Source organism: Polyergus mexicanus, unplaced genomic scaffold (genome assembly GCF_030449975.1).
Source record: "Polyergus mexicanus isolate NDT 795.1 unplaced genomic scaffold, iyPolMexi1.0 SCAF_1, whole genome shotgun sequence".
In the NCBI taxonomy this organism is placed as follows: Eukaryota; Metazoa; Arthropoda; class Insecta; order Hymenoptera; family Formicidae; genus Polyergus; species Polyergus mexicanus.
This window is the reverse complement of record NW_027223321.1, coordinates 10,124,148-10,142,324: the sequence shown is the minus strand read 5'-3', so window position 1 is coordinate 10,142,324 and position 18,177 is coordinate 10,124,148. Positions and strand designations below refer to the sequence as shown.

Here is an 18,177-nt window from a genome sequence, read left to right as displayed (position 1 = left end):
GATTCGCGAATAGTGCAAGGTATCAATTTAATACTACCTATACTGGCAAGCTACTGTGTATATGTATTACATCTAATTCATATCGTGTGTTACATTATTAAACAATCTACTTTGAATAAATTACTTTAAGGCTACTTTCTTAGCTCATCGTCGATTATCATAATTTAATACTTGAGAAACTATCGTCGTACTCCTTGAACGGATTTAATGTACAAAACGTGAAATTCGTCGCGCGAATCGCGATCAGACTTAAAAGCTATTTAACAAGATAACAAATATAAGTAATTGACGAGCGTACAATTACACGATTAATATTGATAAGTAATATCTATTGCCTTCATATTTCGTGCTGAAAAAAATTAGAGTAATCAAAATTGATCACTTACTTTATTTTGATGAAACGTTTAGTGATTCTTTAATTATATTTTGAGGAATTTAAAAAATTTTATAAAAATTGAGTTTCGATTAATTCTCGCATATATACGAGACCGCAAGAATTATCATCTGATATAAATAAAGATGACGGTTTCTGCAAAAATTCGATAGAAAATAATTTGGCCATTTGCTCCCTTTAATTATATTAATTCTCACTAGGACGCTTTTTTCATTCAGGACGAATGTATAATATTATAATAACTTCTACGCTATGCTAGAGTTTCGACATCTACAGAATTTTAAAGATTGGTCTAAAACTAATGTCAGTTATATGATAGTAATGAGTGTGAATAATACTAATTATAATATTATAAAATAATAATATATATATATATTATAAAGCAATAATAACAATACAATGATGATGATGATAATAATAAGAATGTTATCTACAAGAATGCAACAGAGGGACAGATGATGAGTTACAAATGTCATTATGTACGGGGTGACGATCTTATTTATAAATACATATTCATTTCACGTTGATAAATAGCAATCTCTTAAATTATTGCGTTGAATGTGACACACAAAACATAACAAAAGAACAAAAGTATTTTTTTTTTAATCCGCAGTAGTAGTAAGTGATAAATCGTTGTGCGCTGCGTAACGTGTCATTCTTTCGTTATGGATTATTCGGCGCGATTAAACGTCGTTTATAATACGTCGTTGCATGGTTAATACGATAATTACATGCAGATTTTGCACACGCACGTAGTGTCACGCAATTAATTAATCGCCTCTCACGATGAATAAGATACATATTCGTATACACGCGCTAACACAACTAATAACGTCGCCACAGTCTAGCTTCTTCCCATGCTTGATTTTCGGAATTGCAGAGGATTAAATTTCAATTTACCATCATGAAAACGACGATTAATCAGTCAGGTTCTTTGATGAAGCTGTGAGAGAAAAGTCAGCCAAGCAGCGACATTATTTCGCATACAATCATACATGTTACAAAAAAAGGAACTAACGAGATTCCCGGAACGACTTGATTCTGATCACGAATAACTCGATTGTAATTTTCAAAAACACATTATGCAATATTCTAAAGACAAGAATTTGCTCTTAACGTTTCATGCATTAATTATAAATCACTTTGTATTCTGCGACTTGTGAATGTTTTGTACACAGATTAGGGAATTATGATATTAAGATAATTCAATTGTACAAGCTTGCCTTTCTCGTAATGAATAATAATTGCTCTAATTCTAAAGTAAGAGGAGTCATTTTCACTCAGAGATCAAATCATTCCGATTGGATCATGGATAAGATGAGTTTCAGTCTCTTCCTAGATGCACTTAAAACAATAATCCCCTAATTTCTAATTCTTAAATCGTTAATCAAACCAAACGTCAATCTCGTACCAAGGTTCGAAAGTTTGGACGAGGTTTCAGGTAATCTTCTACCTTCGATTATATGTAACTAATTCTATATATAATATATATTGGTTTCTCTCTCTCTGATGATGATCACAATTCAATGTGATTAAAAAGCGTCATTGTTCTTCGTTATATGCATCATACGAAATGAAATGCATTGTCTCGATAACGATGTAAAACGATCCTGAATAAATCTTTGTGCTGCGATATATTTGTCCGGAAATAAATGAACCATCATTGAAAATTTTGTTCTCCATTCTTTCTCGATCACTTGATGAAATACATCACGTACAAATCAGCTCGTTAGCATTGTTAAATGCAGCGCTAATTTGAGATGGGCAATGAACGGAACAGCAATAAAATTGTCGTGAAGAGTCATCAATCCTTTTTAGTTGCAAACGCCATATATACATATATCGTAGCCAGATTACATAACCGTCGTTTTATAAAACGTTTAGGCATTTTATAAAGTGCGATCACATTCTGAAATCATAGTTAAAAATGAAATATTTTACAATCTGAATAAGAATTTTAGCCTTTTTATAAAACGCTAACAAGCGACTCGCCACATGGTCAAACGCAACAATTTATACATTATTTTAAATTCTGGCTGGTTCATTTCAGTCATTTTATTTAACTGTCTTTGTAGAACAGCCATTTATAGAAAATTAATAGGTAATTATGTTATAATATTAATAAGTAATTATATTTTTATTACTTATTTATTACTTATTATATTTATGAATACTTGCTGTATTTATTATAATTAAGATTTTATAAAAGTAACATAAATAAAATTCTTGAAAATAATGTTTGAAAACAAATAATAAAAAGAAATATAAGCGTGAAAAAAAAAACATATTTATTATGACTATTTTTATCAAATATAACATAAAATAAGGTCGATAAAAACGCAATTTTCATAAAATGATTGAAATGAACCAGCCAGAATCCAACACGATGTACAAATCGTTACGTTTGATAAGACAGGTCGCTTGTTGTTTTATAAAAAAACTAAAATTCTTAGCCAGATTGTAAAATATTTCATTTTCAACTATGATTTGAGAATGTGGTCGCACTTTATAAAATGCCTAGATGTTTTATAAAACGATAGATTATGTAATCTGGCTACGACATATATATGAACAACTAAAAATCAGTCGAGGCTTTACACTATTAATTTAACATTGCTATTTTATATTCATTAACATGAAAATAATAAATCGCATTAAGAGATATCGTATAATTGTATAGCACATTTGCATTTCATTTGAAACTTTGAGAGGGTGCACGTGTCGCAGTTGAAGAGTCAAATTCGCGCGAAGGAAAGTGATGAAGCCGCGTCAATACGGCGCGCAAAGAACCGACGAGAACATTAATTTCGTCGTCTTTCGGTTCCTCTTTGTATACAATCCGGTGTGTCGAACACCGTATTTGGAAGGCATTTCAGAAGGCATTGAATTCCTAGTGTGTATTGTCACGAGTTGACATCGATTATATGCCTTGACCTACCTACCTACGCGTGATTTCGTACGATATTTGTAATCAGAAGCCCCCGTTTGACGTGAAACCGAGATGTCCCGTTTCGCCTCACGAAACGGACGCAGCGATCAGAATTTTGTAAAACGCATTTATAATTAACGAATAATCATTGCCTCCCGATCATTGCGAGGAGAAGAACACGTTTGGTTCTGTGTTAAAAGTCGTATAGCAAGGGTTGATGCTCGGTTGATTATTCGTTGTACTATCGTAATACTTTCGCAATACTGAGAAGAAGATATCCAAGAGAATAGCAGTTGCGGATAATATATCCCGATTAGTCTCATATACATACTTTTGATGTAGCATATTTCGTTGGCAGTATAACTTCGCGAGAGTTAGACTTTCCTTCTGCGAAGTCTTTCCTCTCTCGGCACATCCGCTTTCTTCGCGTCCAAAAATTAGACAGAGAATATTTAGATCAAGAAAATCGAACTAATTCAAAACTAAAAATAATCTTCAAAGTTCTTCTTTAATAACAGAAAAAATATATAATAATAAAAAATATATAATAATATTTCACCATAAAAAATAATTTCACTTCAATTAAAAAAAAATTTCAAGTTTGATTTATTTTATATAAAAATTATTCGATAAAGAAATATTGTTAAAAGGACGATCTACTTTCGAACGATCGCATAAACGGATTATTCGTGCGTGTAGCAACACACACGTCGATAAATTGCGTATATGCGAATTCGCGAAACCTTTTTGCATGCAATCCGCGCAGTACGCAATGCAATAGAGAGCTTTTTTACATGCTCGATACCAACTGTCTGCGGCTGATCAGTGATGAATTGTAGCTCGAAAGCTACAATGTGTGTGTATTACATGTTAATGTCATCTAGCAACCATCCTGTCGAACCGGCTAACGACGCCGATGCAAATTTATACTAAAGAAAACGGAAAAACGATTGCTTCTAAATTCGATAGCATCCGATGAATAATGAAGGAGAATTCGGAAGGAACACGAGGCAAGATTGTTTGCCATTTCGTCTCGAATTTTCGTCTGGAGAGAGCAATTATCGTCAGATAAAAAAAAAAAAAAAAAAAAAAAAAAAAAAAAAAATTGTGTGTTTCGGATGCTCTGTCTCATTAGACAGAGAAATTTTTTATATAATAAAAATAGTAGAATATATATATTTGGTAATCGTAATTATGAAAAGACTAATCTCTGTATAGATTATTACAAAAATCATCCGCCATAAAATTGTGAAATCATTTTGTAACGCAAAATTGCCCACATGTAGTATAGTATAATTTTCATTTCCGAGCGCGAGGAGTGACGACAATGATACTCTATTGTTCGTCTATTATTAAAAGTGATTAATCTTGCGGAGATACTTGCGCCAATCGCGTGGGCCGATATTATTAATATCAATGAATATCGTTGTATCGCTGAGAAAAAAATATTAACTCGCCTCGATCATAAATCAACGCATTGTGTCGGGCTGTTACCGAGGTCCGAAGAGTGCGCGTCATTGTCTGTTTAGCCGCGTATCGCTATTAAACTCTGATTTATGAATGATCCGTATCTCACCATCGATTTTCGAAGTTGCATAGAGATATACGCTTGGCGTTTCCTAAATCGCTAAGCAATTATTCACGAACGACAAGTAAATTTAAACATCTCATTTTTCATTATAGATAAAAAAGATAGCGTTCTCTTGTAGATTGTAATCAACGATGATAAAAAGCACTGCCTATTATATTTTGTTGTAAATATTTATACGGATCCCAAAAGATAATTGAGATGTCTAAAAGAGCAGAATTAATTTTTCAGACGCCTTGATAATGTCTTCTTGACATCTGTGTTGGTTGCGTTAATATCGGAGTTTCAATCATATCGTATTTTCTTTCAAGTCATGCTTGTGATAGATTAAATACAATATATAGATAAAAATATTATAATTTTTAAAATTCCACGTAATTCCATGTAAATTTCAGAGTTTAAATATCCGAAGCCTTCCGGTACTATTATTCTCAGTTTTTAATACTATGATGTATCTCACTTGTTCGAAAATTCGCATTATCTATCGTGTACCAAAGAGTTGTTTTATTGCGTAGAATGAGTAATTGTTCATGTCAGAAAAGATGGATCGCACGATATTCCGATAGGAACAAAACAGGAATAGACAATTAACATTCTCGTTCTTTCGTCAGCGAAATTTCGCGATCTATCTTTGTCAGTGCAAGTGTGTATCCAGTTTTCTCAGATTCTCAGACGTGACTAAGGCGAACTGTATCGCCGCTCGTTTTGTAAAATCTGATGGTCGTAAGTGATTAACCACGATCAAACGAAACAATCTAAAAGCTTATCGAGATAATTTCAGATAATTATCGTATATCGCCAATTGTATTTCGTCCGACAATTTATGTTACGAATGGAAAGTTAAAATGACTGATATATTCATCGAATAGCCTGCGTGTGACAGGAAGTTGAAGTGATTTATCTCGTGCATTTTTGAATGCTGTGTCACATTAAAGCTCTCATTGAAATTAAATAACGATTTCGAATAAAAAATTTGTGTTTTCGTGTCCACGCATCGAAACTTTACGACTAGATAGGGGGGTAGGAAACTCTCGTGTTATTCCTCCCCCGTTTATTACTATATTATTTGACGAGATTATAACTCTATCGTGTTTCGCGAGAACTCAAGTGGCCAGGATAGTCCAAAACATATCTGAAACGCATTCAACATACGTTCTAAATATTTTAAGATGTACCTTAGAGATCATGCTGACTTTCTTCGGGCCTGCGTATTGTCTGGGAAATGTTGATACTTTCAGCGGAATCGTCCAAACTTTACAGGTCAACGGACCTGTGACACGAGAGATTCTTTTTCTTGCTAAATCGATCCTGCAGAAATATTCTCCGATCGATTACGACGACAAGACCTTATTGTATCGTTTACAACGTGTAATAAAAAGAAGACTTTTCTCGCGACATATCTCGCTCGATGAAAAAGCCTTATCACACTTAATATGTTCATGAACGCGATGGTAATCATATTCTTATACCGATAAACTGACGTGACAATTCGTGTCATTCAATGAAGTATGTGTTTGTGTATATGTATGAGCATATGTGTGACTTTCGAAAAAGATGGACAGACTCTTTCCGCGAAAAAAACCATTTTAACAGATGGTCTCCAACGGCGCGGTTTTGGTACTCGGATTCTGCGTAACGCTATCGCCCATGCTGGGCATCCCGTGACTGGTCGTGCTGTGACCGTTCCCTTGTCTACCGGCGTTGGTCTGCGGATTTCTGCTGAAGAGTCTCTTGAGCGCCGCTCTGACCTGGGGCTGGCAACCAACCGTAGCGAAAATTAGCACCCCTTGGAAAGCGTTTATTAAGTCGGTGAAGTACCAGATGTACTTCGGCCCGCCGACCGCCCATGAGACCACGTCCGCTACCCAGGTGATACCCATCACGATCACCAGTTTCATGCATATGCGACCCAGCGTTGCCCTGAAAGCAAAAAAGATGCAAAACTCAAGTACAAATATAGACGCTTCTGACAAAGAGATAATTAGCGAGTGAAGAGAGTTTCTTATCTACATACAATTTCGTGGCAGCGTGTCTTCAAGAATCTTGTTAAAAGATAACGATGATACGACAACGATGATAAAAGAGGGAGGTGCAACTCGCGTGTAATTTCAACCAAGCTATCGGTTGACCTGCACATGAACCTGCAGAGGAGTCGCAGGCGCGATAGATCATGAGCGGAATTGATTGTAGCTCGGTTGGCATTTCGCTGTTGTTTACATTATCGTTGTGCCGACGATGTCAAATACGATCCAGCGAGAAATTATTCAATAATGCGCTGCAACGGGACCCTCCCTGAGTTAATAAAACAATCGTACGCTTTACACGTGACATGTGTAATAAATGTAAACAATGCGATTAATTGGCGTTGTTTATAGATTCAATATGCGTCTCGTTACGAAAAGCAATTACGATATTTTTGTCATTAATGTCATTAACTTTTCGACACGTGTTTTCTTTCTCGAGTCACAAAATATTATGTGTCTAGTGAAATCTTGTAAAAGAATTCCGTGATTTTCCAGATACTTTTGTTCAAAATTTCAAATAAAGAGAATATTTTGAAGATTCTTTGCAACTTTCCAAAATAAATTTTTTATTGTATGTATTTTTTAATGTTTTAATATTGGATTTGCAAATGGACTGGAAAAAAAGAAAAGAAAAAAAAACTGAATAGCTCTCGTAAAATAAGGAAAATCGTTATATGAAAGATAAACATTCGGAACATTTTTCATTTACATAACACATATTTATTTTTTTATTACTAAAAAAATTATAATAAAAGTATGTATTGTATATTCAATATTTTATTAAAACATATTAAATATATACATAAATAAAAAGAAATAGAATATAATTATAATGTATTTTAAATACACAATTCAAACAGCTTGGTTTATCAGCGGTTGCTGACTGCTTATAATATAAGAGCGAAATTATCGAAGGGAGAATTTTTAAAAAAATTCCTGAATCCCAATAAAATTCCATAAAAGCTCCATGAATGATTTTTCCAAGTAAAAACGAAATTTCTGAGATTTCCAGATTTTCTATGTTCTTCCAGGGAGTAGACATAGTCCCTAACATAGTGCTACTCATTTCGCGATATTCATATCGGAAGGTGTAGCGTAAAAAATACTTAGCAAGTAGATGATATGACGAAAAAAAAAATGCGGGCAGAGAAAAAATTTCGCTTAAATCGTTATTATTCGTTACACGAAGCCGGGAATCGCGCGAAATGCGTGCTTGCGAGTGAACGCATTCGCGTGGAATCGATTCGCCATGCGGTCTGCATCGCATATAATATATGCGTCCCGTCGCGAGTCCTCGAAGTCAAAGGATTATTAATGCGCCCCGTCAGAATATTCGCAGCCCGTAACAGCGCGGGGCAGAATATAGGGACATATCGCAGAATTATGGCGTCATAATGTCGCTCCACCCGTCCAACCGACGCGGCGTTATCCTGGCCGCGCACCACCGAGAATTCTATTTTCGTTTTGGCGTTGCTAATTATTATGAACGCAGCCGGCTCGGTCGCGCGCGAGCGCGAATCCCAGAGGAGGAACTCCAAAGGGGAAATGCGCGAATGCCGCGAGCGGGCTGAAAATAACGTCGACGATGAAAGAAGGAAACGACGAAGGACAGGGAATGAGAGACGATGACGTCGAAAAATGATTTGGGAGTTTCATTCGACGAACGTTGCTCGAATTCTTTGTCAATTCTTTGTGAAAGTATAGTTCGATGATTCAAGTCGGGACAGAGTTGGCAAATGGATAAAAATTGAAGTATTTTCGTTCCAATTATACGATACGCTACGCGGTTTTATTACTTCTATCTAAGCGGCGTAAAGTAACGATATCATAAATGTATACTGAAAAGTTTTAATCGTCTCTTAAAGATCTCTCTGCCGTTATTGCGTTATAGTTCTTAAGCATTATATACAAGCGAACGTATATATTTTATAGTAGCTTTAAATAGTTGCTTGTGAACAATTTTCCGTTTAAGAATATTTTCGTATTAATTTGCGAAATAGTTACAATTGATAAAAAAACATATTTTATATATTTTCACGATATGAAATGCAATTATTCAGAGATTTTGTTTCATGAACGAGATAACATTAGGGTTGTGTTAAAGTTTCCGTACGCAGAAATACTATACGATATTACGTCTGTCATATATTCAATCAGGAATTTTATAAAATCGCGAGCAGATGATGAATAAGCGAAAAAAGTTTGAACGAATGCGATACGATCGATCATGATAGCAGTCGTGCACGGAACAAAGCGCGGCCGGAAGTGGGATGTACCGACTGGAATGTGTGCGGATGCAGAAAAGTATGGTCAATATTATGAGTATGGCAAACAACAATAAGCAGAAAATTCCTTCGGGGAAAGAAGAGGCGCGGGCGAAGAGAGATCGAATGGTCCACACATGGACCAGCTCCGTAAATATTGAATCTCGCTTCGACACTCTCTACGGTGTCGTTTGAGTGTGTGTAACGCGAGACAATAAGGAACGGGAGGACAAATGAGAGAGCGAGAAAGGGAAACGGGAGAATTTCAGGAAAGGCAGCTACCTCGGCACAAAAGACCCGAGGAAAGATGTCTATTATCGAGGATCGAGAAAACAGGAAAAGGAAACGCGCGTCTCGAACAATCCTAGAGTGTACTTTTTGGTTTTATAGCGCGTTGTCGAACAAATAGATCGAAACTGTCAAAATTAAAAAAGAAACATTTTTCTTATATTTATACTGTTTAAAAAATCAAATAAATAAATCCGAATTATATAAAAAGAATTAAAGTATCATAAAATAATATGGTTTTTGACGTCTTCGTAAAAGAAAATAGTTGTAATTAATATTTTTCCTGATTTAAGACAAAAACTTTTGATTGTAAATATCCCCTGAAATCAACTGCAAGAAAGAGAAAAAAAAACGAATAATTTGCAGAGAGAGAGAGAGAGACAGATAATATTTTTCTACAATTTTTAGTAAATAACTTTTAAAAGAATAAATGGATTTAAATTAAGTTTTGTATAAATATATTTATTAGAGTTTTTTTAATATATGTGGAAATTTTTATTTCGTTGGCAATTTTTTTTCCTTGTCAAATTTGCCAATAAGTGCTAGAATACGCGATTTTCCATAAGAATCAATATTAACTTTAAACTTAAATAATTTCCAAATCGTTATAAAAATTGTGCTCAGATTTTGCACAGATATTCAGAAGAAATAATAGAAAAAATAGAACAGTCTATGAAATTTTCATGCTTTCATCAATGTTTTGACATATGACACATACATCCAGAATGCATATTTCTTTCTTTATCCCTCGATAAAAATATTTTTTTTTTTAATATCGTTATATTCTTTAGTAATCGATAAACACATTTGAATATTAGTCTTTTATAAGTGATACAAGTTTTACAAAATATATAACAACACAAAATGCATGATAAATTGTTAAGAGAATAATCGTAAAAATTTTACGCTAAAATAAATTAATGTGAATGAAATCAATGAGACATAATTGTCAAAATTTAACGTTTTCATATAGCTTCGAGAGAAAACAATGAATTGTAAATAGATTCCGTATTAATTATTATCTTGTTTAATCGACAGAATGAGTGATTGATATCAGACGAGTCGTATGAAGGGACGAGCTAATTTTGAAAGATGAAAGCGGTGACGACGACGCGGATGAAAAACGATCTGAAATAGACGCGAGCATTTACTCGAGCGTTTATTCGTGGTTGCAAATAAATGTCAATCTTTGCGGGTGGCAAGAATGGCGGAAGGTCTGCGAACTCGACGACGGAGTTAATTGACATGAGTAGACAGCGGAGAGAAATTTGTGCGATGATGACTGGGAAATATCAAATACGCTCATCAGGAAGAAGGGGGTCGACGACTTCGGGTAAAATTTTAAACACATCGCGGGTAGTGCTTGTTTACTCGTCGTCACACAGACGGCTTTCAAAGTTTCTTGACGTTCGCGCAGTTAATCATTCATAAGGCGTGCAATGTATGCGCTATTTTTAAACATGCAATAGCAATTATTAAAAAATAAAAAAGAAAATCGTGACAGAAACATCTATCCTTTTTTGAAACCCCAACGTTGCAACGTGTTACGTAACCGCGAATTTTAAATATACTGGAATACTAAAGGCAAGAAGAGATAAATACGAACAAGTTATGGAAAAAGTCTCGGCTACAATTGCGATATAAAAGTATCCTAAAGTCTTGCTAACGTATGCATTCGCACTTGTAAATCTTACTCGCAAGCAGTTGAACGAGATTCTCGGGACTTTCTTCTAAGAGACACATATCACATGGGAAAACATAAAGGCACAAGGATATAACGCATGAGAATCCTTTCCGCAATTTAGGTGTCACGAAGATATCGCGGAGCGCTATATAAGTATATTTATACGATTCTTCCTCTCTCTACGCGAAAAGGCAGAGATTATTCTCGCGCGGTCGCATAGTGCAAAAATACTGTCGCACGTTCTCGAACGTGTGAAATATTTTTTGCCGGCGAATCCCGCTATCCGCGTCGCTATCTTGGCAGAAACGAGACGAAACCGAGGAAACACAGATCTCCACTTTACGCGACCGCTGAAATGGGAAAAGCGCGCGATACACGAAAGTGCATTCGGGTTGGCGAACTGGATCCGCACGACGGTTATTGCGAGTGTTTCATCGCGAGTGTTTATGCCACTTTCACGTCTGCCTTTTCCTAGGACTGAGAATAATTCAAACCGGCTATTCTTCTTTCTCGGGTAAATCGGACGTGACGACCACGCGCGTTATTTGCGATCGTCCGGAACTCCTCGGCCGGTCGTGGAATCCGGCACGGAACATTTTAAAAGAGAATTTTTCGCGAGAGTCTGTCTCCGCAAATGTATATACGCCGCAATTCCATATATGGCATTATTTCGATTTAAAGAGAACTAGTTTTAACTAATTTATCATTTTTCAAATGTTCATTATAACTATCTCTAGTTATATTTATTCGTTGATCCAATAAAACAGAAAATTTCTTTAAGACACGTTCATAGATTTACTTCTTGATTATATTTATGTGCTTTAATTTTGACATATGTATTCGCCGAACTACAATCTACCTCAGTAAATATATAACAAATTTTTAAATTGGAGTATAATAAAATACGATAAAAGAAGTAAATCTAATAATAGAGATAAATGTAATAATCTAAATAATGATAATTTAATTCTGGCGTATTTTAGTGAATATTAGATAATCCGAAAGAACGAAGATATTTATTTCATCTTTCCGATGACATATACAACTTGCTCTAAAAGTCCCGTTTTAAATTTAAAAAAAAAAAAAAAAAAATTATTATTTTTCATAATAAAAAAGCACTACCAACAAATATGTTCGGAAGTTTTTGCAGATAATTTATCCACGTCGAGATGTTCCGGAAACTATGCAAACGTATGTGATGAACGAAATCCGCACCGAGGGTATAGAACAAACTCGGAATGAAGCGAAATCTGCATATGCTATTACGTTTCCTTTGCCAACAATGGCCGTATTGTGTTCGCGGACATACATCAAGACGGGCAAATAGCGTCGTCGAAATCGCGAATTGGGATCGTCAATATCAATCTGGAATAGAGCGAGAGGATGTAAGCGGATCGAAGGGACGTCGGGCGGAATGGAAAATAACGATTGCCTGATATCAGTCGGCTGGAAGGTAATAAAATAAACCTTTTCCTGTGCGCGCGAAGTCTGCGATCTATAAAAAGAATCCTCCGTTCGCTCATATATAGATCGCCGGAAAATACGAAGTGTCAAATATCTATCTCGTAGAAGGAAAAGGCAGGAAATATTTTTCTATCCCATCTCATATCACATTAAAAATATCTTTATATATCTTTATAAATCTTTAAAAATATCTTTATATCTTTTTGCATCTTTTTATTCAAAGTTAGAATTTTAAGAATTATATATCTTGATATAAATAAGTTCAAAAAATCTATTAAAGTTTGTAGTTAAAGTTATATAAAGACAGAATTTATAAGCTATCGTTTATATAATATAAATTGTAAGTTAATATATATATATATATATATATATATATATCATTCTTTCTCTCTCTCTCTTTTAGAAAATATATCAAAATAAGTTGGAACAGATGCTTTGATATCTCGAGAATTTCCCTCGACTTTCCTGATTTTACGTCTATTTTTTCGCGAAATTATCCTTGTATGATCAATTATCCTTGATATTCAACAAATCCACAGACGCCGTCCTTCAATATTCAAAATAAAGTTCCGTATTCCCGTAAAAAAGCGCAAATCGGGCGAGCCAATAAAACTTGGTCGTTTTCACGAGCCAAAAGTGTCGTTTCGTACGAAACGATCGGGTATTCCTGTTTCTCGGCAGTCGTGCAACACGGCGTTTATTATCGTTGCTTCGAGACTCGTCGGAAATGGGCCTCTAAACGCAGTTGTTGGCACAATTCCGTAATATTCCTAGAAGAAATATCATGCGCGGACATCAATTCGCGTATTGTCGTCTTTGCAAAGCTCATTATTTGCAAGTCAAATAATCGGAATGTTTTTCCGATCGCGTAATGCGCGGCTTGCCCGGAAAATAATCTCTCCTCGTTTGCTTTGTAAAGCGACGAACGCTGATATAACGATCTTCCGGCTTTTAATGCTTTTTGAACTCTCATTGCTTTTGTGTGCACACTTTCGCTTATTTAAATTTTAATAATGTGGAAGAACTTTTTTTTTCATGCGTGCTGTATATGCAAGAGATTTTTACATCGCCTTTAACCGAGGAAATATTGCAGGCAAAATTTTTGCACATTTTCGAACAATCATCCGATGATTTACGTGATAAAACATTGCTTCGTGCATTTGTCGTACATATAAAGTATATTGTCACTCATCGATCTTTTAATAGATCGGTCAATTGGACGTTCAATTGCATTCGATTAATCGGACTCAAAGTAAATGATTCAGTTCGCGAATAAATTTATATCGCGCGACGAGGTCGCGGTTTTTTAACGTCTTTCACGCGTCGTTTCCTGAAAACAGCAAAAACGCGAGAAGAATATCCTAAATTTTACGATCGGGCGTAAATATCTGCGCGAGATAAAAGCTGAACGGACAATGTTCCGCGAGATGAGCGTGCGAAATGTGTTTATGAATCTGTCGGGAAACTGCGTAGGAGGAATAAACGTTATTTTTTTTTACCGACGAATTCTGGCAAAGGCCATATCCGTCGCTTGCAAGGTTGGCGAACGCCTCGAGACAACGCTGAATTTAGGAGGACTATCAGCTGGTTGGTACGTTTAGCTGCTGCCTCGATTAATCCAATCAAACTGCAGAGCGATCCTTTGTTAATCCACCGATGAATTGATTGGCTCTGAATACTCGTGTATGTACATGTGTTTGACAGATAATTCCAAGATATACTACTCGGTGGAATATAATTAAACTCCTGCATTCTTGTGTCTTTTCATATCTTATATGCGCGCGCACACTTTCTTTACTTCAATTAATATCATTTTTTAATAGAGTAAATTATTCGTAATTTAATTGGCAAGAAAAGCAGAAGCCTACATTGGAAAATGTAATACATCACGAAAGCATTGTTGCCGCCGTATATTGTACGAGAAAAAGGAATAAATATTTCGCCGCAGACAAAAAAAAAGCTCTTTATAACGTGAAAAATAATTAGATATTTGTTAGAGTAAATTGTTATTTTGTTCAGTATCCGTCAAAATTTGTCAGATATTTATGAATGGATTAAAAATACATGTTCGTTTGACACAATTGAGATATTACAAATTATTTTCATGAAATTAGTCAAAGTCTTACTTGTGTAAATGACCGAGTAAGATACATTTCACTGGTTCGTTTTTTTAATGCGTGGTAAAAAAAAATATTTTCTTACCTTTCAGTGGTGCTTTTCACGAATTCGCCTTTCCAGAGACCGCACGTCAATTCACGAGCAGTTACGGCGAAAAACAGAAGATTTACAGCCAAGAGCACTCCGACCGGTCCAAAGAAGTACGCCAAGATTTCCATGTCACCTGCAAAACAAACGGAAATGATTTTAGAAAAATCTCATATAAGATGAAACGTAGTCTGTTTTATTATGTTATGTAAATATAGTGATTTTATTTTTTGTCAACATATATTTTTAACATATATTGCGTCAGTTTTTTAATTTAAGACGATCGGAAATTAAACACTCTGTTACTAATATTCTGTTTAATACAATCGCGATTTATTTAATGTTCTAGGAATCGTGTTCTATGAGGAACAAGCGATTTCAAGCTCGCTAATGACAGCTATCGACACGAAACGGTCCTTGCACCTGGGTTAATCATATGGTGCTTCTCGTCCGCGAGACGACCTCAGCCGGGTCGATACTCCAGAGATTTAAACGGTGCAAATATCCGGATGATGCGATGGTGTGGCTGTTTCGTGTTTAAACGGCGTTTCAATAATAAACGACGCGCGATCGGCCAGCAATTTTATCTTCGCGATGCTTAATTCGGCATCGTATCTTGGTGAGAACGCGTGAAACATTTCAATAGCGTCTGCGAAACGCTATGAAATGCTTGCACCAAAAAACGAATGCGAACGCCTATAATTTCTGCATTCCGGAAGTGACGCCGTGACCTCGATATTTCCTCATTTTATATTGTCAACCGTTTCACATACATGCCCAATATATTAATTAAGGATGTATGTGTTAAAACATTGACAAATATGTCAAAACATTGACAACAGTATGAAAATTTTGTAGACTGTTTCACTATTTCTTTTTAGTATCTGTGCGAAACCTAAGCAAAATTCTTTTAACGGTTTCGAAATTATTTAAGTTTAAAGTTAATATTGATTTTTATGGAAAATCGCGTATTGTTGCATTTATTGACAAGGAAAAAACATTGCCAACGAAATTAAAAATTTTCACATATATTAAAAAAACTCTAATAAATATTTGAGCGAAACTTGATTTAGGTCAACTTACTCGTTTAAAAGTTATTTATTAAAAATTGTAGAAAAATATTATCTTTCTCTCTCTCTCTCTCTTTCAAATTACTCGTTTTTCTTTGTTTCTTGCGGTTGATTTCAAACAGTATTCAAAAGCTTTTGTCATAAATTAGAAAAAATATTAATTACAACTATTTTCTTTTACGAAAACGTCAAAAATCATATTATTTTACTTTAATTCTTTTTATAATCCGGATTTATTTATCTAATTTTTTAAACAGTATAAACGTAAGAAATGTGTTCTTTTTTTAAATTTTAATAGTTTTTTTACAACTATTGTACAGCCAAAACACCCTTAAAGATCAAATACATTTTATCGATATTACAGAAAATAATTATCTTTCGATAAATATGCTTAACGAGTTACGAAAGGAAAGATGAATGGAAAGATACTGAAACGCGATGGGTTTTCGTAATGCACGCGAATAGAAATAGATAGGCAATTTATGACGAACAAATAAATTGCTCGATCTGCCAACGGAGAAGGTTTATTTTCTCATTCACATATTGACGCGCGAAATGTTACGACAAAAAAGAAAATAGAAGCGAAACGTGTCGTGGCCCTCAGGGAATCGAATTTTAAACTATCGCTCCTCTCTCATTTATTCTTAATTATTTATGACAATGTGCGTAAAAAAAAAATATATATATATATCTGTATCGCGATCGCGAATGATAATAACTGCTGAAGCGAGATGTATTACTTTGTTTCCGTTATTCAATAATATTCGATAGCCGATAACTTTGCTACAGCGCCATTGCACATTTGTCTTCCCTCTCGCGGATAGCGTTGTTTACGCACTACCCTGCTACATATATATATTTCAAACGTTACAGCGTACGCACAATTTGGAAAAGACACCTAATTATTCTTCCCCCAAAACTAGCAGCGTGATTAACCTATCGCATTTATATTTTTAATTAAAAAATGTCTGTAAATAAATGGAAATGTCATAATATTGTAATTTCCTTTTATGATTATTTTAAACAAACTAAATAACATTAAATAAAATTTAATATGTGTTTAATATTTATTTAATATGTGATAATTAAAGCATTTAATACTCGAAACGCAATATTTTACCGTGCAATTTTTTTTTACATGCTACAATTGCAAAATTATTTTTGCTTTTTTATTGTGTACTGGAATAATTTGCGGAATATATTATTTATATTTATATATAAACTGTTTAAAATATATATCAAAAATATATAAACTCACAGTGGGTTAAAATGTGTTTCGGAAGTATGGAAACAATGCTAACGACTGTAACCTTTGTCTCTTTATTATACCGCCTTTGTCTCTTATAATTTTCCCGCTCATTCAATTGCAAATTCTCGCCATTTTTGAGGAAAAAATGTAATTCTCGCAAGAATTATTGACGCTCTGTCAGGGGATTAGCATTTTATTTTATAACGTGCTAAGAGTTGTGAAACTTGTGGCTAAATCAAAGGCACGAAATAAAGGTACGCAAGGCAAAGATGAACGACACATAACGATCGCGCGCGATCGGGCGTGGTAAAGTTTGCACGGGGTTACAAGGAGGCTATTCCGGGACGATCACGCGATCGCCGTGATTCCGCCGTCGAAATTGCGTTCGCTCGGGAAAGGGCGGTATGTATGCGTTTAGCAGAAATTATGGTGAATCACGCGGAGCGTGCATTTAACCAATCGGTGGATCGGTCGTACACACCGGACGAGGGCCGGTAGTGCAAGGCTGCGCGATTCCCTGAATTCCTGGGATATGCACGCGCTGGTACTCGTGCACGCTCGGATTTCAAGTTCAAGACAGGCATCCGAGGATCCATCCCGTTAAGCGCAGATATTTGCAGTAGATAGCGCACGTACGCGCGCGATCGCGAATTCATATTTGCTTCAGCAACATTACGTTTACGATATCTTCTAATCGTCATTATACCGATTTCAATGTGTATGCAATGTGCACGCGAATATACGGAAATAATGCAATGTTAACGCGGCGATATTAATCCTGTTTGAAAAAGAATCCTTATAAAATATCTGTTATAAAGAAACGTCCTATAATGAAAATCATATATTTTTATACACACGCGATATTGAAAATAAATCGTTTTTATAAAGTAAATATTTTTGATATTATATTCTATTACAATTTTATGAATAAAAAATAAATGCATTTACATACACATATATCCTTAAAATAAAATTTATATTTATATTATATTATTATCATTATTATTCCAATTTATAT

General features: G+C 34.9%; 1 protein-coding gene across 2 annotated transcripts in view; it reads right to left on the bottom strand.

The window, feature by feature from the left end:
• Window positions 1-4,449: 4,449 nt before the first annotated feature.
• Window positions 4,450-18,177, bottom strand: part of Mthl1 (methuselah-like 1) — a 133,158-nt gene continuing 119,430 nt past the window's right edge. For both annotated transcript variants that reach the window (XM_070297745.1, XM_070297755.1), the window contains exons 6-7: window positions 14,838-14,976; window positions 4,450-6,831 (exon numbers count right to left, since the gene is read on the bottom strand). In XM_070297745.1, the coding sequence (XP_070153846.1) occupies window positions 6,498-6,831; window positions 14,838-14,976 (473 nt within the window). In that variant the 3' untranslated portion in view covers window positions 4,450-6,497. The remainder of the gene's footprint in view (window positions 6,832-14,837; window positions 14,977-18,177) is intronic.